The sequence below is a fragment of the Diadema setosum genome, chromosome 5, assembly GCF_964275005.1.
Source record: "Diadema setosum chromosome 5, eeDiaSeto1, whole genome shotgun sequence".
In the NCBI taxonomy this organism is placed as follows: Eukaryota; Metazoa; Echinodermata; class Echinoidea; order Diadematoida; family Diadematidae; genus Diadema; species Diadema setosum.
In genome coordinates this window covers 29,186,877-29,212,754 of record NC_092689.1, presented here as the reverse complement: position 1 = coordinate 29,212,754, position 25,878 = coordinate 29,186,877, and the positions used below count along the sequence as shown (strand labels likewise).

Here is a 25,878-nt window from a genome sequence, read left to right as displayed (position 1 = left end):
CCCCCCCCCATCAAACCAAGAATCTCGTGGGAAGAAATTATGGGAATGGTCAATCGATCGTTTGAACATGGGTACTGATGTCATTGATAATGCAATTTATGATATTCGTTTGATAAACACAGACTAAATGGTCAGGGTACAGTTGAAATTATGAAACTTGATATGCCATTGGATTTGCAATGATTGATAACATGAAAGCAATTATCTGTGGTACATTGAGAAAAGATAATTATCAATGTAATGAATGGGAAGGGTGGTAATGATTTGTACTCTTACACTTTTTGAATGACTCTAATTTCATCAATCAGCATTCACCGTACAGTTTTGCGCTAAATTTACGAAGCTTCATAATATTTGATCAGCAATGTGTCATTGTGGTTAAATGACCTTCTCTTATAAGACAAACGCTGCAGTCCTTTACCGAGAAAGTGGGCCTTCGCGGGGAAAAAAGATTGCGTTGCCATGACAACCGTTGAGGGTCCTGCACACGTTTATCACAACATGTATAAAATGTCATACATGATCTCAATATCCCGATGTTTTTAAAGGCACATTAATGCATCCACTATCCGCCAGAACTTGTATCTTTGCGCATAAATTAAAAGAAAAACCACAGACTGGAACGAATCGAAAGCTTTGGCGGAACTCCAGGGAATTTATCACGAATATGGACACATTATGACCATATTCAGACTTTCGATTTTATTTCAAAGGCAAGTTTAAGAAAGCATTCACAGTAATGACAGAGGCTGACATATAGGTATGTATGTATGTAACATCTGAGTTCAACTTTTGAGTAAGAAACATGTCAGTGTGTTTTTTGACATGAACCGGCGTAGCATTCCTAGTGTCATTAGAACTAGCACTAAATTGGACCAAAAATGCACGTTTGTGTAGATTTCACATTGATGAGATTGTGATGTTATTGTTGTTGTCTATAATTTGGTGACAAGCAACAATCTGTCAATAGGCTATAGTCGCAGCCATGCTGCATGACAGGATGGATGGAATTCGACCAAATCTTCTCTTTCCCTCATCATTCCGTCGCTATAGGATGCCAACAACGGATATGTTAAAATAATGTCAAATAACTGCCAATACTTGAAACGCGAAACCCGCCCAAATTATCATATAATACTACCGCAAATTATTTGTTCTCTCTTCTCCCCGTATCTGTTGCCCCACCGCGCTGCGATGATCGGGCCAAACCCGGTAATTCAAGCCCAAAGTTCCACGACCGTGACCTAATAAAAAGTACAGGGGCCAGAATCCCACTAGATCTCACGTCTGCTAAAAGACATTGATAATTACTCGGATATATTGACGGCTGTAATTTGGTAGCTTTCATTGTTTAGAAGTCTGACGGAAAAAAAAAATGAAAGGCAACAAACAAAGGCGAAAAAACGAGATCCATTTCCACAAATCTGTCATATTAGACAGCATTATTTGAAGGTTTATAATTAGATGCCATAGACCGAAACAATGTTGTCGCCTTGCTTTGTGGTTTCCAAAGAATAGGCGGAATTTTGCATTACTTTCCAAAATCCGACTTGCTGTACATTTCTGAGAAATCATTATTTTCTATGTTTGTTTTAGATGTGTAAATTCATAATGACAGTCTCCGGTATCATGATGTTGCCTTCCCCTTTTGGAGGAAAGATATTAATTGGTGAGATGCAATTAAAGAAGAGATACTGATTATGATAATTTTTATAGTAGAGGAAATTCACTTGATAATGTTTTCCAGAATACATTCCACAATAAATTGTGGTTAACAAAAATCCCCAAGAAGTCTCCCTGTCTTTGGAACTGAATTATCTTTAGTCCTTGCAGATATCTTTACTTGGTCGTTGCGTTCGGCCCAAGAAGTATCAACATAAAGTTCTCTTGGCACGATACCTTTGATATCATTTAATGCAAACGATTTTGACTGTATTTTGATGAATGCCTGTATACACATACCTTAAATGTACTGTTTTATGTATAATAATACTATCTGTATCTATATATCAATGTATTTATTAATGTATCCATCTACCTATCAATAAATATATCTATCTATCTATACTATCTATCTGTCTATCTATCTATCTATCTATCTATATCTATCTATCGATCTACCTATCGATATTTATAGTATAACAAGATATTATCAAAGTCAAAGTAGTTTTTTGTACCTACCCAGGTTTTGCGAGGAAAGGAATAAATACAAAGCTTCTTACAGTTTCCTGCACATACAACGTAAAACAGTAGCACAATTATTATGGAACTGATTTGATATTCGCATAAACTTGAGTTCACTTATTCTCGAAATCTTTGTCGAGGAATACAGCAGCAAAAAGTGATGTACGCGGATTACGGAAGGACGCAGTATGTTTTCATAATTGACCATGAAAAATGGCTCAGAAGAACAGAAAAAAAAATAATACAGATCTATACAAACAATCATGATTCCATGAACTCAACCGAACTCTGGCTTCATTTTTTTCTTTCTTCGTTCATTTCAGCCCACAACCATTGCCAATATTGTGTAAGTGGGTTGCTAAGTCATCTGACGGAAAGACAGCGAGTCAGATTGGGTGATTTTTTTTTCTTTCAAGAATGAGAGAAAAGTTGAGTCACTGATATGTATGGGCACTGCGAGTATATTGTTACTCAAGTTGTACTTGCTCTCAACAGCGCCGCTCCGAGGCGATGTGAAGACTTCACACCCGCCGCAACTCTTGGGAGCAGGACTGCTCACTTTTAGCCCGCCCTCAAATCACACCGTATCCGATAACAACCATCAGTAGCCGTAGACGTATATTGGCCAAATGAGGATGATGCCTTGAGTTTTCCGTCACTCATTACGTCAAGAATGTCGTCATTCGTTATTCTATAAAATTGAATTAAGTCATAATGAGCTTTTGTGCTGTCGTCATTAAGGAAGTATCTGGTTTCTTTACGGAAAAAAAAAAACCGTTATTAAAAAATGTCATTCTCGAGGCCAAAATCTGGACAAATGTAATTCATTCCATACACTGAGTTGATTGATACTTATTCTGATTACACTTCATCAATACATAGTAATACTATGAGAAACGTCTCTATCGAAATGTTACACTGGGGGTAGAAAGAAATGGGTCAAGACAACTATCTATACCTACATAAGGTAACATTAGGTCATTTAAGCGCTAACATCTCACAAAACAGCCTCGCTCACGAGATTGTGACGTCAGGTCTGGAAATTACATTGAGCTCATTTCGTTTTTGTTTTTTGTTGTTTTTTTTTTTAACGAGAATTTTTCAACTGATTTCAGCGGGCTAGTAGTGCTAGTGTAGGGATTTGTCCAGGGTGTTTGTTTCGAGTTTGTTTGGTTTAAATATTATCTTATTTTCTTTAGTATTTCCGCTTTTTATGTTTGACAGTATATCAATCATATAATTTGTTGTATTACGTGTTGAGGAATGCACCCTACAAGCACTGTTTTTTTTAGCATTCCTCCCCATTTCCAGCATTTCCGTATACTTAGAATATTTTGTAAATTTATTTTTTAATATGTATTGTGATGTAATTTATGGATTCAATTTCTGTAAAATATTTATATGCCTCTGTTAAAAATGGAAGCAATTCTGGTTGTTTTGATTTTGATTGCACTTCAAATAAAGTTGCCAATATACTGTCGTGCAAATTCATGTAAAAAGAACATTATTTTCTTCTGTACAATCTAAAAGAGCTGTACAATTTATTGTCAAAAGGAACAGTAAGCATGTGGTTAAACATAGCCTAAAAAGGGCCATGGAAGATATTGTAGATACTAGAATAATTATAACAGTTCGACACAGTAAAACTTTTCTAAGAATTTCCCCTTAGTTACTGATTTTGTCAGCATTAGTTGTTTTGAGCTAAACCAGTTTTATATTTGGGGCTTTTGGTAGGGTTACTTCTCCCCTGAAAGAAGGCCAACATCGATTTTTTTTTTAAGCTACTCTCAGTGACAGAAGATTAATTGTTGTTGTTTTTATTCTTTTAATTGTTTTCTCATAATGGCGGGAAAAGAGGGCATGAAGAAAGCAGACGACATTCATAAAGTAATTATGAAACTCCTCCGGGATTACAAGTTATGGGGTACAACACATAATGACACAGGCTAGTCACGTCAGGCCCGAGGTAAAAGACTGGATATTTGACTGAACTTTCATTCATAATAGGCTGTAGTTTTTGGGCAGAAAACCACAAGGAATAGGTCTGTACTATAATAATTATATAGTCATGGGAAAGTGATAGAAGGGAATGGGGTTGTTTGAGGAGAAGGGTATGGAGGGGGAGGGGGAGGTCTCGTAGGAAGAAGACACGAGATCAAGCAATTATGAGTCTCTGAATGGGCGTTCAGGTGGAATTTCCGCCTTTCAGGACTGAAAGGCTAAAGCCCCCATCTCCGGTATTTGCTAACTTGGGGAAAATTGTTTGAGCACGAGTGTGGGGAAAAGGCATACAAGCAGCACGCAATTTCGAGGACTGGCCACACGATCTTCATCAGTGAAGCGCACCGACGCATTTAACCAAAAAACCTGATAATAATATCATCATCATTTAAAACCCAGAACTGACTATTTGAAGAGAGGATAGTACTTACGTTTGAGACCTGGGAGAATCAAGGAGTTCCTATATCTAGGCCTATATTCTTCGCAGCGGAGTTCGTAATATTGTGAAGAACTCAGTAATACAGTTCCTATAGTGTTTTGTTTTATTGACATGTTGTTGTTTTTTTATAAGATAGGATGATGCCATCTTACGAAGAATTGATATCTATGACATTGTATCGTACTATTTATATGTTTGAGTGCATGTTCGTCTATTCAAATCCAGCGAAGATATGAATATAATAATATTAATTATGATGATCTGCTATGAGGGTGCGGGGATATAGTCCGATGTTTTCTGTGATTATATTCCTTACTATAATCACGATGACTACTTACTAATATGTACGAAGTAAAATGTTCCCCGCATAACTCATGTATTGGCATATTAGGGTTTCTAGAAGAGGAGTGCTTTGTATAACAACCAATACATGAGCATAAATGGAAATATGGGCAATACTGCTTACAGAACGTCTTACAAGCAATGTTAGATGGCTTTTATTTCGTATCTCGAAGAACATTTCATTAAGCTTTGTTTGTTTTTTTTTACTTAGATACCTATCTTTTAAAACATATTCAGCATTAAGTCTGAGCACAATTATTATTATTATGTGACAAGTATCATGTATCAAAAAAATAATAAATAGAGTATAAAATAAACAAAGAAACACCAAATCTTTTCTTCTTCTATTTTTTCGTCATAAAATAGTATGTTATTAATTTTGTTTAATTGATTGTGACCGACAGTCTCTCTGGGTTATCTGGAATCATTCTACATTATTACCATCATTCTTTGAACAGCCACCATCTAGTACTTGAACATGTGAACTTGCAACATATTTTGACTCATCTCCCCGGCAAGGCAGCGCGGGTCAAGGCTACCTCATCGGCAGCTTCTCCTCTTCTGCCCTATAAAAAGCCGCTACAGTCTTGCCCGACCCGACAGCGGGCATCCAACTCAGAGCATCATCCGTGTTTAGTTAACTCGCAGAAGTATCGGATTTCAAGTGGTGAAATCATGCAAATTAAAAACAAACGCAATACGCAAACAAATATAAAAGGAGAGAGAGAAGTGGGATGAATATGTGATATGAAAAAAAAAAAAGAATATACAACAGACGTAACGCAATAAATCATGAAACAACCCCTTCAAACAAAATAGAAGAAGAACGAATGATGGGGAAGCAAAAACAGAACAACTTTGACACTATTATAGTCCTCTGGAGATACTTTCATGATTAGACAGATCGAAACTAATCAGGACGCGCGTCCACAAGACCATCGCAGTGAGTTAGAAAGAGAGTGATGACTGTTCGTCTTGGGTACTGCCATGCCCGCCTCAGGAGAAGAAACAACAAAATCAGTCGTTTTCTCCTCTTTTTTTTCTCTCTTTCTTTTCTTCATCATTTGTTTGTGATTGTTTTTCTAGCTCATATCACGCAGTTCGACGTGGGAAGTGACGGAAATGCTAACTTGTGGTGAAGAATAGTCAGTCGGCGAAACATTTTGTCACAGTCAGACTCCCACTTGTAAGTTCTTTTTGTAGAGAACATGCAGGGGGCTAAGTGGAGAGATATACGAGGCCTCCCTAAATCTGCTCATTGGAAACGCTGCCGAGATAAAGGCTATAAGAACCCGAGTTGGCAGGCTAGAGTGACATTATCATACGTCATAATGGACTATTACTATCATCCAAATAATGATTTATGTTACAAAATTTCTGAAAATGTCTATCATCTGAGACACGGGCTGACAGGTACGTCGTCCACTACATTTTAAGTTACGAGACAGAACTTCAAGTTTCAACTGCACTTACAAGCTTCGCGTATCGTTATGATATTTCAAACATGTTGTGTCCTCATATGTGCAAGAGGAAAAAAAAGCAGTATGAAAGAAATACCAGGAGATAAATCTGAACCGTGGTCGAAATTTCCGCTGTCGCCAGGGCCGCCACATTCGGGTATAGGATTCAGACAGAATACACGCGATTCTCTGGTTGCACCCGATTTGACTGGTTCGATCGGGTGGGGAGGGGAAAAATCAGACCAGAGTCTGGGAGCCCGGCCCGAGAGAGGGAGTGTGCGGAGCGGCGAGAGTTCGAGTTGAATCAGCCAGCCAGCGATTTCTCTGTACGGCTGGTTTCCTCGTCACCCACCATGGCAATCATACGGTTTCGTTTGAGCAAGAAAGCCATTTCCATCACTAAAATATTTACTCATCCCGAAATTTCTATAAAAACATAAACCTCAAAGTCGACATGACTATGTACGATGTAGATAAACAAATTTTGTCAATTTCACAACGATGTAATACTCATTACCAGTAACACGATTATCATAATATTGACACCGTGTGTAAACGCTGTAAGGTAAAGGACACAGCACAGACGCACTTCGTTATTATGTGCATTTCATAATGAATACAGCTGATAAAACCACTTTTTTATTCATCGATTCTAAGAAAAATCATTTCCATTCAAATCACCCCACCCCATTAATTACTGGGTATTGGAAACGAGGATTATTTCATTCCATCTGTAATCCCAGTGTACATGTTTCTGTTTTTGTCTGTTTGTGTTTGTGTCTGTGTCTGTGTCTTTGCCCTTGCCTCAGTTTTGTATTTCTATTTGCTATGATACTGCATGTTATGGAATTTTATATTCATTTATGTTAAGATTACACTCGTCACTCTTTTTTTTTTTTTTACTTCTAGAGATGTGCCCCCAGCATTTTCAAATTGATCGCATGTTACTTGCACTCATATATATTTGTATTTGCTGGAAATAAGTGTCATTGAATTAACCTGAAAAAGCAAACAAGAACTCCAATTTTCGAGGAAACTTGAGAATGCGAATCATGATTTATTGTGGGAAATAAAAAAAAGTGTAGTTTAGTAATAAGTGAACGTATTTTTGTACACAATGTAAAAACGTGTACATTTACTATAAATTATTCATTCGAGGTCATATGAATGATGAGTGTTTCTCACAATTTTATTTAGAAGATCTTTTTTTCACTAATGAACCGAGGACAAAAAACACACCTATTCGTGGAGTAATAATGTTTACCGATTGTATTTCTCACTCATTTCCGTATTCTACTATTTTGTAGTATACGGATATAGTTCTACGTGACAGGGCTGTATCACAAATCAAACAATTTGGGCATAACTTCGGCATAACTTTTGAATCATATATCTCTTCTCATTGCTTTGTGTTCCTCGTCTGCTAACCTAAATGCGTCTTTATAAACTAGGGATATTGCCATGAAAGTCAGTAAAATGCCATCATTGCTCAAAGATTCTCGATTAATAAAAATTATAATTCCTGTCAAATGATGTTACTCTTTTGACAAATATTAACACCTTCGTTGAGATTTAGAAAAAAAAAAAATCTAGCCTATTGACGCATGCGCATTTCATTTGTGCTTTGCGATCGAGGCTTGTAGCTATCAACAGATAGGTTTCAGATTTCCATGTAGATATTTCCCAGGGAAAAAAAGTAAGCAATTTTAACAATTCGGACCAGTTGAGATGGGTAAAAGTTTGAATTTCAATAACAAACACCAAGACATGTTAACATCTTAGGTTGCTTTTCATCGCTAATCTAGACGCGATTTGGTTGGCAAGTCGTGATGAAAGACGGTACGAAATATTTATTTTCCAGCAAGACAATGATATAGTTTCGTCGGGGTACAACGCCATAACCCCAGAGATCTCAAAGTTCGGTATGATCACAGGAACAGTACAGACAATCTTAAAAGAATTCTACCAAGATTTGCTAAATTACCTACACGTTTTCTGAGACATCATAATGAAAAGTTCTCTGAAGATAAAAAGCTGCCGCTGACTATGACTATTTTGGAGGGGAGAATTTGGCAAAAAGTTGATGCACGACTGTAACTTCCTGCGTGTTTTAGTTATTTTATACTCCCTCTGGCTGATACGTCGATTAGGATTGCTTCCGGTGAACTCCTAGATGAATACAAAGACGAAGGAAAGGGGGGGGGGGGATATCTCTGGCATATCTTTCAAGACGTTTGCCTGTGTACGAGTGACTTCAATTAATTGTGGGAAAATATTTAGCTAATCGTGTTTGCGGAGGAGGATGACCCACCAGGTTAAAGAAAAAAAAAATGAAGTTCAAGTTCGAAGTACTTCTGGGACGAGCCTGACTGCCGTTGTGCAGACAACCGGCGTATGTCATCGCGCGCGAATGATGAGCGGCTATCAACTGGAACCCATCGCGGCGGTTCGGGCACCGAAGAATCTCTAATTGCCGCTTCATCTTTCCACTAGATATCGTGCTTGAACGACGATCGCGTGATCGATAGATGACTGACGGGAAGTTGACGTTGTGTAGGCATATTATGAAAGGCCTATACGACACCACCGTCTACCTAATCGATCTCTGGAAAGACTGAGAAAGCTCAATTAAAATACTTGATTTTGGGAATGTTCCATAATAGCGAAAATGACGTGCGTCACATTAATATCTATTTTTGAAATATAAAATATATCTCCCTCCATGAATACCAACATTATGTAATCATAAAAGGCTTTCTTTGTTTTTGACAGAATTGAGACTGATATGGATGCAAACAATTATTCGCTTCAAGCTAATGTAATGGCATGCAACTTTTTTTTCCAAATATTTCGTATAATTATGTTATTTACAAGTTTCTTTGCTTGAATGATTAAATAAATTTCAAGCCATTTACAACTGATTCAGAGTTGTGACAGACATTTGGGATAACTTTTTCAACAAGTTTCAGCATCTACTTATCATTCTGTTTGCCTCACTGAAGCCATACCATACGTTTTTGTAACGAATGGCAATATGAAACAACATACACACATCTACAGGAGTACTTTGCCTTTGTTATTTGTAAATGTAGGCCTATTTATCTGTAAATGTCATTCATTTCAGGTGTAAATGGTAAGAAATATATAATCTTTCAAATGAACCAGCGTCGAATCTACACAACGATTTTGATAAGAATTATTCCAACCAAAACGCCTATAATGATCGAACACCGCTATATCACTGTTCCGTATACTCAAAATAGTTTGCTGTGAACTGACGGTAAACGCCTGTGAGACATTTTTCACAAGACAATGCAGTGATGAATGGGAATGAACGGAGTGTATTTATTTATGTTTCTTTACTGATGGGGTAAAGGTGCTTTCATCTCAGCAAGCGTCTTATTTTTCCTTAATCATGTCCAAACACCACCCACTGAAATCAAAATATACAGCTATTGTATCTACGAGACGGGGCCTCTTTCGCTTTTATTATAAATTTCTGTATGATTCTTTCGTTATCTGTCAGTATAGAAGGACTGTATCTCAAGCAACCATCCGATATCTTCGGCCATTTCCTGGTTACGCTTTTGTTGTCCCCAAAATGTTTCCCGTTCATAGGAAAAGAGAGAGAGAAAATGATAAAAAACAACAACAAGAGAAAGTCAGAATGTGGACCCATCTTCTGCACGTCTGCATACAATACCAACCATGTAATTACACCTCGTTTGCGTCTGTTTTTGTGTGTGTGTTTCTTGAGGGTCTTGAGTGACACGTCCGGTAGAGACGCGTTGTGCCCTCTGAAACTTGAGTAAAAAAAAAAGGATCCGTTTTGTGTATTTTTTCCCTCCCTTCATCAAAGTCAATGTTTTGTCTTGTTGTTGTCTTGTTTTTTCGTTTTTTGATAATTGTCATTTTAATATCTTCTTCCTCTTTCTGTCTTTGGGGATCTTTTCTTTAAGGATGTTGAGGTTATTATTCAAAGTAGAATTTGCTGCAAATCATGACAATTGAAAATGGTATTTGAAATCACTCAGAGTTATAAATATCTGAGGAATGATTTCATAGCAGATCACACGTGGTAGGTGACGATGATTGGCACAGTTTTCAAGCATTTTTTTTAGATGAATGTTTATGCAAAGTTTTCGTCTTCTGTATATATATATATATATATATATATATATATATATATATATATATATATGGCATAAGAGATATAAGTCAATAAGTGTGGATATGCCATTTTCTGTTCAGCACCTGACATGTCCAATCTCCAACCTTCTTCGTATGACTATCACAAATAGAAGCCACCGCATCAGACCATTTTTTTTTAATCATTATATCATAATTTCCAAAAACGAAACTGTGATTCATCCTGTTCAAACTTCTATGTGGTCACCGAATACTTAAAGATAACATCACACAACATCTTACTTATATAATGCGGCACTATAGGGGAGAAACAAAAAACATACTATGTGACTAGTCAAGTCAGTGGACTATCCTCATTTCGAGGGGAATAAAAAGTAAGAGAAAATCCAGTTCAAATAAGCTTTTTTATTCCTCGAGTAGCAATCATTAATACACTACTTCACTACAACTATACTTTCTAGAATTTGAAAGAGCGTTTGAATTATTAGATACGTCGAAACGCACATGGTTGCCTCCAGGCGGGACATTCAACCCTGAAAAGAAGCGCATAGGCCTATATTATACCAACTCCGTTTAATCGTATGAAAATTTCGAGTTTTAGGTAAGCTTTTCAGCGAGTTCAACACGCCGCAGTGAGGAATAGACATACACTAGAGCAGGTCCTTCCCGCAAAGCTTGCACGATAAGCGACAAAAGGAACAGAAAACACAACCTTCCGGACACGAACAATGATGAGACGGAAATCGCTTTCTTTTCTAGTCGCATATGTTTTTTTCTTCCAATTTCTCATTTTCTTGAGAGTGCTTGTGCGAAAGAATTGTTTACACGTACTAAACATCACTCTTCCGTTCTGACGATGGTTTAAAGAAATAAGAGTTTTATGATACACAAGGGATTTTATCACAAGAATATCATCGGATTCGTCGCTATTTTGACACCAGCGTGTGTCTGAATAATATCGGGGGAACCTATAGAGGGATCTCAGGTGAGTAATCTTGGCGCAAAGAGTGAAAGTGATTGGACTGACGCTAGAATGACTAATAGTCACGTGACCCAGCTTTGTTTCTAGACGCCGTCTGCCGTAATTAGGCAAAAATTACGACAGAAGTGATAGCAACGCTTTAAGGTCATATCACGAGACAGGTTAGTGCCAGGGTATGCCTTGCAATTGTACATAATTGTGTGTGTATTGCCACGGTCTCAAATAACATTGTCAATTCTTGACCTTGTTTCGAGATACTCCTCCTAATGAAAGCTAGCTGGCTGAATTCTCACAGGAATAAAAGAATACCTGAAGACGTATAAGACATTCAGAAGTATTTTTTTTTTTAATCTAAACTTTCTATCACTGCACTTCACAATAGTCACAACAAAAATGTTTTGCATTGGATATGTTACCATTATTAGGGCTGATTTGAAATAGGCTAATGTCAACTGCATTATGAAATCACATATACAATTTCCACGACAAAAGAAGATATTTTGAAAGCCTGTATGTTACTTTCATGTCTTGATAGCTAAACGTTAGTTTCCACAGGTGCATAACTTTTACATGGAACACATGACAGGTTGACAAAGCCTCCAAATTATGCTGAACCAACAATCACGGATTGCCAGTGATTGGAGGAAACGTATCTCTCATTATTTTGGGAGGTTTTCGCAGTTTGGCGGGCAGAAGAGAGGCAAAATTTCAAATAAATAATATGCAAAGGGTATAAAGAATTTCCCCCCATAAACCCCGACTGGTGCCCATGCTGGGTGGCATATTAATATAGTAGGATTAGTATACTGTAACCAAAACAACGTACAGGTGATAATATCGGTTCATATCATCAATTGTGTGGAGACATTAGAGCACCTTACACACGTCACTCTCGGTCAGCGAGAAATCAGTGGTGTGGACGTAACGTGTTACCGGGAGCTGCACGGTGATTTATACGATAGGTATCTCACTATTATATAGGCCCTATCATCATTCTCAAATGCCTTGGGAGACGTAACAATCATGATTGTTCTGATAATTATATTATTACGGATACAGTATGCACGTAGCACATTGGTCAAGCAGGCACAAGTTTATATGACAATTTGGACTTTTTCTGTCTAAGGTGAAAACGGAAGAGAAAATGATGAATGAAACACGTACCCATTCCGTTGTTATTCGCTGCTAGAATGTTATTGACCGCCGAGCCCATGGCATAGCCTCCCGGGGCTGGGGCAGTGTCGGCCGAGTGACAGCCGAATCGTGCGCTCATCCCAACGAGCGCTGCACTCCCTTCGCCGGGTATTCCTGCACCGACTAAGTCCTCCAGAGTCGACAATGGCCCAGGTACGGAATCCATGTCCTCCAGCGAGTCAAGATATTCCCCTACCTTTTCCTTATTTTTCTCTTAACTTTCTGAAAATCCGGGATGGATTAACTCCGGGTTAGAGTGGGGACCCGACACACCCGTACGTTTATCCTCGGAGCGAAATCCTCTTGGATTTACGGCGAAATCCAGCAGGCGAGCTAGGCTCGGGCCCGCTCGTTACGCGGACAGGGCTCCCTCGCTAGCCGTAGGAAAAAAGTCAACGCAAAGACTTAGCAAGCTTAACCAGTCCAAATAACATGATTATATGCATAACACTTGCAAGCCGACAGTTTCCCCTGATTTAGAACAGTTGTTAAGTCAGAGTATAAACGCTAGATTACCCTGACTAGCCACTCACAAATTTGGAACTCGCAATAAATTTATGAATGGTATTAGGGCTATCAGTGCTAATTTATTATCGTCGATGTAATAAAACCAACCCTGGACGTGTTCATACACTCGTTGTACACAAATATTACGTGTGCGTATGTGTAAGGACATGGGGGAGACCGGAATACAGAAGAAGAGAGAGACAGGGAAAGAGACGGTGAGAGCGAGGGAGAGAAAGAGCGAAAGAGTGGCTGTGTCAAGGAGTCACTGCGCACGCGCACTGGGCAGATTTTGTGGGCGGCGTTCCACCAATCAAAGGAATTCTTTAGGCTGACCTGCATAATGACTTGTTTCTTTATGTCAACCTCTTTTTTTTTTCTTTCTGAGCACGAAGTTATAGAGGGATGAAAGCTCGACCCCACCCCTCCTCCAAGACATCGAAAAAGGGGAGGAGGGGGTCGTTTCGTGCACCGAGGACCAAGTTCCGTCAATCAGCAAGTCCATACACCTCTGACGGAGCACTGCGGCGGGTGGAAAGTACACAGGACCCGAGGAAAATGTCGTCGGGGACCAGAAGAGGCAGGGATGGAGTAAAGATGAAAATAAATGGACCAAAGAATCCATTCACACCGAAAAGATACTCCGCAAAAACACAATCTACGTCAAGGAACTTCATGATAACCTGTTGCTGCCTCTGAAAAAACAACAACAACAGAATAATACTAAACGTCGGTGCTGACAATAACTGAGCTCAGAGAAGCAAAAGAAGATGTTTGAGCGGTCGCTGTTTCTCCCCACCGTAACATATCAGTTCCCCTTGCAAACAAACTCAAAGTGAATATTAATAGTTATCTGGAATATAATCAGATTTTTAAAATCACATACGTCAGTGAACTATATAAATAAATCTCAGAATTAAGTCATCTGTTCATCTACAAACAGCAAGATATTTTCTTTCATTAAAAAAAGAAAATAAAAATATGATAACTCCTCCCAATGTATCACAGGAATAAATTGTTTGGTCTATGGTGGTGAAACGCTATTCATACGCACATGAAATGCTCCTCCCTACATCAGTACAGTTTCAGCACACTGGTAATATCAGGGCACCATTTCATAAAAAGTTGAAAGGATAGCAACTCTTGCTGGAATGGCAGTTGCCATGGAAACGACAAGAATCCAGCTTCTTGATTGGCTGTTGTTATGGGAAGTTGCCATTCCAGCAAGAGTTACTATCGTAACATATTTTATGAAATGAGGCCCTGGTGTCAACCCTCTCGGAATCATAACCTTAAAATGCTTTTGACTTTGTACAACTGATGAATATCATAATGACAGAAAAGTATCTCCAGCTAAGGTTGACTACATCCACGAGTCTTTCAACAAGTTCTTGTTGAAAACTTATTGCCGTATTCATCGCAAGAATATAGTGAGGAATACCCTGGGAGCGTGGTGGTATGATGGTGAACACATGGTGAACACAAGTCGCTTGGCACAATAAGTTCTGGATTCGACTTCCATCGAATCATTGCTTACATGAGTGACATAACAATATGTATCTGAAAGCACAGTGGTGATAAGAGTCCTACTCTTATAGTTTTAACAGAAGTTGCAGTTATTGTGATAACTATGGTGATGATGATGATGATGATGATGATGATGATGATGATGATGATGATGACAATACTATCTATGACACTTTAACATTTATGATATTGATATTAATGATGATATGTTTATTGATAATATATTGATGGTAATAATGATGATGATTATAATATTGATAATAACAATATTATTTGTAATATAAAAAATGATAATTGTGCAAGTAATGATAACATTGTTAGAGAACGAAGGAGAAACAGGAGCATAAGGACAGAAGGATGACGAGAATTGTAATTGACGGCGGGAATGACGCTGACAAAGGAAAATTAGGGTCGCGGATGATTACTGTCATCACCAAGCGAGACCTCATCGTCAACCCATGTCCATGGTCCAGAGAGGGATAAGCAGTGGGCTGTTGTATAGGCACTCTATACAGCGTCAGTGTGTCGGTATAAAGCTTATACCATGGTATCAGGGTGTAGAGATGAGAAGAGTTTGCTTAGAGGTTAAGAGAAGGGAGGATGAACGTGAATGTGAGCGAAATCGTCCAAGAAGGCAGAGGTGACGGGCAAGGAGGAGGGATGCGCAAGAAGAGAATACATGGAGATGCAAGTGGTGGGAGCCATAAGGAGGAGGAGGAGGGAGGAGGGGAGGAGGAGGAGGCGTGGAGGAAGAGGAGGAGGAAGAGGAGAAAGAAGAGGAAGAGGAGGAGGATAATAATAATGATAATAGTACTACTTTCTTCTTTATCCAGGGTAGCCTCTTCAGTGTTGCCACTGCTCTTCCAAATGGATCTGCTATTATTATTACCCTCGCGTTGTCAGGTACCCATTTACACACCTGGGCTGAGAGGGACATGGTGGGTAAAACATCTTGTCCAAGGACGTAAGCACTGGACGGGATTCGAACTTAGGACCTGTCCTCCGATTGAAAGTCAAGAGTCTTATCAACTAGGCAAAAGTGCCCCCATACGGTGATGATAATAAGAAAAAAGAGACATATATGCAAAAGGAAAAGGAGGCGAAGGACGAGGAGAAGAAAAAGAAGACGGTGGAGAAAAATGATGGCAAGGGGGAAAGAGAAAATAGGAGAAGATGGAGGAGAATGAAGACAACAAAAAGGAATTGATGGAGAAGGAGAAGAAGGACGAGAAGGAGGAGGAAGAGAAAAAGATGAGGTGGAGAAGAGGGAAAAGGAGGAGAAAGGTGAGGAGGAAAAACGGATGATGGAGGTGGAATGGAAGAGGAGAGAGTGGATGATACAGATAATGATGTGATTGTTTATTGTACGATGAAATAACAGTCTTCTAATGAACTAGTCAATTGCATTTTTTGAGGAGAGCTGCTGGAAAGTATTTGCAGATCCCGGACCAAAAGTGGAGGTTAATAACATCTACAGACAATGATAATAATTTTAGGTTTTTTTTTTTTAATTAGCGCAGACGACGAGAAGAGGATTCTTCTTGAAATGCAGCTAAAAATGAATGAATGAGTGAATGAATAGATGAATACTTGAATGAATGATTGAACACATGGATGTATATCAACATAAATGAAAGAATGTTCAAATATATGCATAGTGATATACGTTATATTCCATATCGTACGTTTTATGATTGTTCTTGACAGACTGGAATGCTCAGGTATATGTATGTATGTATTATGTACGATATGAATTTTAGATTGTGAATTGGGCCCGAGCGCTGCGATTGCTGGGAGAGGCAATTCACTCACCGCAACGGCTCTCTGGTGGATTCTGTACCGACAAGACTTGTCCAAATAACAAAAATAAAATCGCCGCATTCCAAGCGAAGCATAGTAAAACCAGCCACGGATAAAATAATATACATTTGACTTCTAATGAGGAAATTGAAAAGGGTACTTTTTCCGAGGAAGTACAGTTACTGGAGGGGACTTGTCCATTTAGTTTGACGTTATTTTCAAAGTGGTGTATTCTGCTTCTACCATCAATCAAAAGTAAGACAATTGTGTGTCAACGATCAAACCAGCAAACTGGCGCAAGCTTGTGGCTCTCCCATTATCATGTACTCGTACTAAAACACTTCTCACTAGATGAGAAGAGGACGACAATGGGTGAAAAAAGGGATAATGAAAAAAAAAATCCCTTTGTTTTTTGGGGTTTGTTTTAGTTTAGCATGCTGGGTTGTCTTCCTTTTCTAATTTGATATATAGCGTAATGAAAATTATAAGTTATACATAAAAATGAGAGCGAGGCAAATTTCAACCTACTGCACAGAACAACAACCCCCCTAAAAAAATACAAAACGGAACCCAGCGAGTCACAAACTGCAAGTGTTTGAAAATTTGGTGGAATTGACGTCAAACTGTGCTCAAAAGATAACGAATCAAAAATGCTCATGGCGCGTCGTATTCGATGACATATACGATAATGCAAATTCAGTACTATGTATGCTGCTCGTTCAATTCCGTTTATTGTTCGATACTATTGCCTTGATTTTCATCTTATTCTTTCATTGATTTTTATCAAAATCTAAGAACTTATCTCTATCGCAAACTCACTAACGTGCGCTCTCTGTGAGACGGAAATTTTGTTTCCATACCACTCTATAGCAACTTTAAACAATTTCAACAACTCTCGACAACGCCTTGCCCTTGATTGTCTCGACGGCGGAAGTCACGTTACGGATTTGGAGGTGGAGTAAACCACTTCCGGGTCGCACATCACTGTCTGGTCAAAACCAAACGTTTCGTTTTTAAGGTCATTAGTTCTTGATAATCCAACTTCTTCTTCCTGTTGAGGAGAAAGTAAAATTAAGAATGTCCTTCCTATCAAGTATAAAGTTTATAATGGCTTCGAAATGTCGGCTTCTTATATGGTTTGGGAGAAGAGGCGCCTACTGAAACATCATTATTCAACTTTCATAGCCACTGGGTCTGATTTCTTCGTCTTTTTTGTTTTGTTATGTTTTGTTTTCTTGTTTGCTTTCTGACTGACGAGATAACGCTTCAGGGTTGTAATCTTCAAGTTCACTGTCAACCGTTCTATCCGCGAAGAAATTTCTGTTACACATTTTCTATTCTATGAACGAGATTTATACGAATTGGAAGTTTGTTGTGTCAATCTTACAAAAAAGACGGGGTCATGTGATGACTCTGCCCCAGCCGTCATAGGTCACACACGAGTGCTCCAAATGGCTCGTCCCAAAAATTGATTTCCTCTGCATGCGAAGGCGCTGATCCCTCCCGTGATGTAAGGGCAAAAAGTGGTGGACATTATTTTTAGAGTTTTCCACCACACCTTCTTTGATCCCAATTATGCTTGCGAGCACGCTATATACAGATGTGGATGTCGATTAATGATCTACCGCCACACGACCAGCAGAAAATCAAAACGAAAGTTAAACTTCAAGAAGAAAAAAAAAATGAAAGAAAGAAAAAGTGCGTGCGTGTGTGTGTGTGTTGCGCTGCTGGTTGGGCGTCCACTCTCTTGTATATCAGTACACACGACAGCTGCTCGCTTTCCTATCAAACCCATCACCCTTATCGTCCTTTTTGTCTCTCGTCCTGCTAATTGTTCGAACATGATTTCAAATGACAATTTCACTTCCTACGGCAATCAAGAGGAAGAGAATGGTGATCACACACAAGATTGGAGAATTCTGAGTATCCCTTTTCTGAATGCGTCATTCAGGATTCTCCACATTCCTGTTGTTATTCATCTCAACAATGAATTGCACGCATGATTTGTCTACTTTCAAATTAGTTTGCAAGATTAATAATTGTTTAATCTTTTATTCGTTTCTTTCTCTGGTCGCAATTACTTAATCTGAGGAAATTTTGGCGAACATGCCAGTAAGAACGCCTGTCAACTCAATATAGTGCGTGAAGAGAAGACAGCAGCATCAATTTTACGAAGAACTGATGCAACTGCAATACATGAATACACAGAGGGATTAAAGTAACCAATATTCATACCATTTTAAGCGTATCTATAAGCGTGAATCTACATATTAACAGAACAGTTACATACACTTCACCAATACATTCACGCTTCATTTGATTCCTCGTAATTTCCACACCTGTTCTACACATCATCACTGAGGCTGTGTCTGAAGACTGGTCAAAGTCAGACTCCAACTTGGCAAAGAAAATTATTGAATTTTCGTCTACTTCCTTTCAGGCAATGTGGAGTTTTAAAAAAGGGGATCATTTTTAGTATCCTGGCTTTTTTGTTACATATGAGTTGTCGACAGCGAAGAACTTTGTCAACATCCCAGTCTGTAATTCTCCACTGTCATTTCTTACAGGAACCTGATAATCCTAAATAGTCTCCATCCCAACAGTGCTCCACCCCACCAATACGTCTTCACGACTAAGCGTTTGATACGATGTTGGACAATCTATTTACCATTATTCAGACGATCTCGTTTTGCTGTATATTGTTTTCACAATATCTCTTATCAAAATAACATTGTATAGAAGTATGAAGATGATAAGAATACGAATTCAAAGTCTTTGCGTTGTGAAAAACTGTAAAACTTAATCCCCCCCCCCCAAAAAAAAAAAAGAGGAAAACGCACTGTTTAGAGCCCTTCGCGTTTGTTGTCCGTCCAAAGAAAATGTTTGATGCTAAACCACGTAAAACAGCAAGTGCAAATTACCCCATATCAACAGGGCAGGTATACAAATAGAATCACCAACTGATGAAATGACGGTTTTAAGAAAGATAAACATCCTTGTCAATCATACCAACTGATTGTCACTAAATGGTGTGAAGCATTACTTTAGTCATTTTTAGCCACAATAGGAGCTCAAGGCGCCTTCAAGACGCCGTAACGTAATTGCACATATCAGTTTAATGACATACTAGTAGATGCACAAATATCTAACCCAACGTGTTGTCGTGTATCAGCTTGATGTTAAATGTTTCTGCCTGGCGCTAACAATACCATTCCTACCACGTTTTTTTTTTTTTTATAAGTCTATTCATCATAATTATGTGAAAGGGTGTTTCATGTCAGCCAAGTCAGAACCATGGCAATACAAAAAATATGCAAACATGAATTAGCTGAAAAGAAGCACTTCTACAGGTCTTGACATGATTGGCAAATGTAAGACAACAATCACTCAAATACATGTTTGGCCTGGATGGAACACGGCAACGAAGTTTCTCGTTTACTATTTTTTTTTTTTTTTTATTACTCACGATCTACAGGAGTTCCATGTCCTTGGTACCCTCGCGTCCCCGCCCTGTTTGATGTGCCGGAGAATGGTTGTCAATTCAATCACGCCACCTACGCTAGAGCAATCCCAGTCACACTTAATCTCATTAATTAGGCTATTATGAGTAATTCAAACAACTACACCATCCAAAACAATGGCTACATCCGATCGCCGCACACTCGACACGCTCTCCCCTGTCTCCGTCGGCTCACGTGTACTGCAGACGCATGAGGCATATTGAAGGTAAATATAGGTTCCAAAATATTCTGATTGACAAAAAGATGGTATAGACAGGTGAAAGCATGAAAAGATAAACATACTAGAATAAAGAGTGTTAGAGAGAAATATAGAAAAAAATGATAGATAAATAAGAAAAAAGATGCAGGTTGGAAGATAAATAGTTAGTCGTTAGTACTTCATAGTTAGTAGAATGACAGGTACAGACAGATAAATGGAAATGCAGATAGATGAAATATAAAACTGTCAATATATAGATGAATGCATAGCTAGATAGGTGGACAGAAATAGATCTAGATGAAAATAAAGACAGGATATCAGTAATAAATAGATATATAGCGATATATAGGCCTACAAGGATGAATTAATAAGTAAACAGATATACAGAGCTACTTGTATATATACAATATTTACGTATGTAAAAAGATAGATAGGTAGATAGATAGATAGACAGATATAGATGGACTGGGTAGGCAGATACAAAGCATATATTTGAAGATATTCCTGGCGCATCGATGACAATACATTGTTTTGTAGCTCTTCGTTTAATCACATCTGAGTTAGACGCTTAGAACCTAACGAACTCAGTACAAGTCAACCAAACTTTTGGACCAAAATAGAACCAATTATACCCATAACACAGCTCATACTAGTCAGGAATCTCTATGAGCTTTAGATGACAGTGTATTGAAAGAAAGGGCAAATAATCTTACAAACATATGTGTACGATAGAACTTAGAGGGTATCTCCCATTGTGTCTCCTCTAATATCGCCTTTATCTCTTGGTTCTTCTTCTTGTTGTTATTGCTGTTGCTGTTGTTGATGTTGTTGCTGTTGTGCTTTATGTCATGCCAAGTACGATAGGACAAGTCCAAAGATTGACTCTAGCAGGATGATGTCAAAATAAAGTGCAGGAATATAGGATACGTCAGAGCTTAGAAATTTTTCGTCAGCTGTATTCACACACATTAGCAATCATCAGGAAGATATTAACACCTGCATGAAAGAAAATACCGGAGAGGAAAATAAAAGGAAGTATAGTCATGGTGATGGCTCCATGGTCGACGGTCTAACGTCTTGAATTTTGTGGTGTGTTTTTTTTGTCAGTATAGGTCATCCTGATACTGCTGCATGTATGCCCTATTCCAGGTCCCGCCGCAGCCACTCCCCCCCCCCCCCCCCTTTCTTGCATCTTTCTCCAGTATCCCTTCAATTCTACGCAATGTTCCGGTATTGCCAATGCTGGATATGTTGCCAAAAAAACCCCACTAATGCAAGAAGTTTGTTACCCATCACTTTCGCGCGCATTGGAAGCTCGAACGATCGATTGATAAGAGGCATGCAGAAGATTCGTGCCGAACAGCACTGGATGTGGAACGCCGTAAAACACTGGCGGAGTAAAGTTACCACTGATTCCTCCTCTTCATCTCAAGCTTTTTCTACTTTAACCATTACCGCTTCATAAATTGAAATGAAAAGCTTACCATTGTCGCATTTTCCAGGCGATGACGCCGGAGTATGAAGGTGAGTGCAGCGATGCGCCATCGTAGCAGTAGGACTGCGTTCCTAGTGAGAGCCTTGCTCAGTAATGTTGGTCTCGGTGCCAAATCGTCTAACAATGAGTTGGAACAAGATCATTCCACGTTTCTTTTTCCCCCCTTGACGGACGTGACAGCTTCTATGCCAATAAAAATCCGGTGGTCAGAGAGAGCGCAGCGTGTCAGGCTTTGAAGCAAATTACAGGTTTATGATCAGGGGTGTATTTGGACAGGATATGTTCGTATATGTCCCCTCCCTTTTAAACGTTCGTAAATCGCTAGTCTAGGACTCAGTCCATGTGCTCCGGCAGTCACGCTGCTCGTGCTTTCGTGAGAGAACAGTCGACCTGGTCCATCTGCGTCTTCTCTGATGACCATGATGTTGACGAGGGATAAAGCCCGTTGAAGATTCTTCCGCCATTATCATCCATTCCCCCAAATCGCAATTGCAAAACCCAAATCCGTGAATAAACAAGTAAAAAGATCAGTTTGCCTGCTGCTTTACCTCTGTGTGTCTGTCTCTTCTGGTCGTCTATGTTGCCATCTTGTCCTACTTCACATTGAGCTAATGAATAATCACGACACTCCGCACTTAATCCGAGACACATGAGATCTATACCAATGTTTTGCTAACGCTACACACGCACGCGATATCACTCATTCGAGCTCCCTGAAAAGGCCTCAGTAAAACTCAGAATGCACTGTGAATAACCGATTAGCCCCAAAAGTGCGAAATTTGGGTTTAAAACTTCTGTTTAAAGAAGACTAAACAATTCTTGAGCCGCGGGTGGTATCCGCTTTGCCGCGTTATGTAAGCGGATAATCATTTTTCAAGCCGCACTCCTTAAAAAACGGTGCCACCTCACCTCGCATCGGCACACATACTTTTGTATTTGATGTACTCAAGGACAGCGGTGCCGCGATCGGGTACCCTTTGTTAAAGACGGAATTACATTTTCCTTTCTTTTTAGTTTTTTTTTTTTTTTTTTTACATTATCCGAAAATAGAGAACGTAAACTGTACAAAGAGGCTGACTTTATTTCGAATTAACGGTTTAACACTAGAATGGTATTAGCAGCTCTATATGAGAAATAATCGCCTATACGTTGGCTTCGAACTACATCTCATGTAACAAACTTATGCGATTTTTTTTTTTGTTGGTGTCGTATTTTCTGTAAGAAAATTCCCTACAATATAGGTAGTCGATTAATTTCGATGTGCCTTCTATGCCAATATCAGCGTTTAAAAGAAGGACGTCATAAGAATTATCACGCGGTACTCAGCAGTGGTCCTGCTTGATATCTCTTTCTTAAAATTAGGGTGTTTTTGTTTTCCTTCCTTTGAAGTCTTATGATGTCCCTTCTTTCATCTGATCACGATAGCAGAATTCCATTTCTCGCGGAGAAGTGTACATCAGAAGCTAGAAAGTAATGATACGGTGTGCATCGCTTTAAGTCGTTATTTTCAGTTAATTTATGGAACGTTCCTTAATATTGGGTCAAACGGGCACCGGTTATAGTGGGGGCAGGGAACCTCTGAGAAAATGTTGCGTGTAAAATATTGCAAGATGTGCGGGCATGATTCCTTGAAATTAAATAAACGCAGCAAAAACATACAGTGCCACAATGACTGGGCATTCAAGCCAAAATATACGGCCGGGCTACTAACCAGTGGTTTCGACGACATATCAAGACATAAATCTGTGGTGTTACGTCAGCATAAAATAATGCTCATATTGCCTGCAACTGAACAGAGAGACAATACAAGCTGTCACATTGCTCCGAACTCATTTGAAACTATAATGAGTTATTGTTCTTCGCTTATGACGGTATACACTGTACCGATGACGACCATGCAACAAGCAACAGCATAATTTTGAAGTAATTGAAATGTTGGCTGCCATACCAAGGGGGAAATTATCTTTAGGAGATCTCTAGGACTTCGTCGGTCTTTCTGCGCTTGCGTTGCTAAAATTACGTTGAAAAAAAAATATTGCAAAACTGGAGAAATTACACCTTCATAATATACTGTCGTCTAATAGAAAGAACCTTGGATTAACACACAACACTACCCTCACACAGAAGTTTCAAGTATCAGCTCTATTGAATATCCTAAAACTTCGGACCACTTGAGGGCTTTTAATGGCGACTTTGCAACGGCGATCATTGAATGGGATGAGGTGACATAGACCAGGCAGCACCTCCCCGGACCAGGCAAGGAGCTTCTAGATAAAACTGCACATAATAACTCACGCATTGCTTATGCGTTCGTGTGTTATGCGAACAACCTTCATCTCGTCTCTATAAGCACTGAGCACGAAGTCTTGCTCTCACAGCCTATTGTACGCCCTCTCTCGTTGGATATCATTTTTTTTTTTTTCTGCAAGCGTTTTGGTGATACATGTACTTCGTATCAAGATGCGCGTTAGTAGCTTGAATAGGGCTAACGTTGCCACTTGACCATGTATGTAGCGGTACTACAGTCTGAATGAGCCCTACATTAAACATTTTATACCATGTTCTCATAGGTCTCGTTAGGTCTGCGTAAATAGCATGCTCCTTGCGCAGGCTCATTGTTCTTAATTATTCAGGAAACACGTCACTAAATAATTTTGAAATGAAGTTAAACAAAAACTGCACACGAATTAAACATTTTCGTGTTAGGATTTTGCACACGAAAATATTTCATTGCAATTCGCAACGCCGACATGTTCGTTTTGCAACACAACATTCAGCAGTTATCTGATAGTTTGTTGTCTTTTTTTTAATCAAAATTAGCACTTTGTGGTCCATCCGTCCGGTCAAGACCAATACCTTTGCACAAGGCTCTCATTCAAGAGAGTTTTACTGCAGCACCCCCCCCCCCCCCAAAAAAAAAAAAAAAAAAAAAACAACAACAACAACAACAACATCAACAACAATAACAACACATACACATATACTTCTAGTCCGGCAAGAACTTGATAAGGTTCCCTTACCTTTTCCATCGTCTACATTATCGTCGAGAATCACGTTGTCGGGATCATCTCTCATTCCGCCAGGAGATGGCGCTGTTTCATCGCACCCGAGTGAACCCATGGCAGTCCGCGGGGGAGGCGATCCAAGGCCGTCCATGTCCGATGTCATCGAGCGGTCCGTCGGGTTGTGCAGGCCAGCAACCAGCTGCCCACCCATACCCAGGCTGGGCGGAGGATGCCCAGCTCCACTGCCGCCACTGGCCGATCGAGGGATACCGCTGGCCGCCGATTCTGGCAACATCATGTCGCCGCTGGCGCTCTCGGGCGACATCGGTTGGCGATGCGACGATGGATGGTGGGCCATGTCGTCATGGCTGGCGAGTGGGTCGGACGACGTGGTCGACGGCGGCGTGAGTTTCGATCCAAGCACTCCGAGTCCGAGGCCGAACGGGAGAGTGTTGTCGCTGATTCTAGGAACGGCGGCATGATCGGAGCCGAAAGGATGATGGTACATGTTGCGCTATCTGCGATGATAAGATACAAGTGAATTGGGTGTCCATTACAAAAAGCAAACAGGTGTCAGAGAATGCAGCGTACTCTTTTCTATAAGCTTCAGAATTACTCAACAATATCAAAATATATCTGAAAAAAAAAGAGGCTAACGATTGTGCTGTAATTTTCTGGCAAACAAACAATGTTACAGATCATTATGATAACGCTTTGTATTTCTCACAAACGATACTCACATAGGACTTCGATGCGTTTATGCCTTTAGGCTATGCTGTGACTTTGATAATAATTCTGTTGACCACACCAAATAAATCACATTCATATAGTTTCACAGAAGCTCAACTGTCATTTAGTTTGAAGAAATATGACAAACATATACGGGTGTAGAAGAAAGTGGATATTAGTTGAATTCATTCGACGGTATTGACTTTCACGTATTTCATACGGAACTACATCTTTTCCTGTGTTTCGTACCACATCTGGTTACTAGATTTGTACGTCAAATCCAGGAGGCGCCTAGTAACTATTTGGTCTACTATGACGTTTCTCCATCATCTCTTTATAATGTAAAC

The 25,878-nt window shown here is 39.3% G+C and overlaps 1 protein-coding gene across 1 annotated transcript in view; it reads right to left on the bottom strand.

Annotated features, from left to right (window-relative positions):
* The window catches only part of LOC140229263 (pituitary homeobox 3-like), a 63,680-nt gene extending 38,370 nt beyond the window's left edge, over positions 1-25,310 (bottom strand). Inside the window, exon 1 of the mRNA XM_072309541.1 lies at positions 24,818-25,310. Coding sequence (XP_072165642.1) covers positions 24,818-25,310 — 493 coding nt within the window. The remainder of the gene's footprint in view (positions 1-24,817) is intronic.
* Between the last annotated feature and the right edge of the window lie 568 nt (positions 25,311-25,878).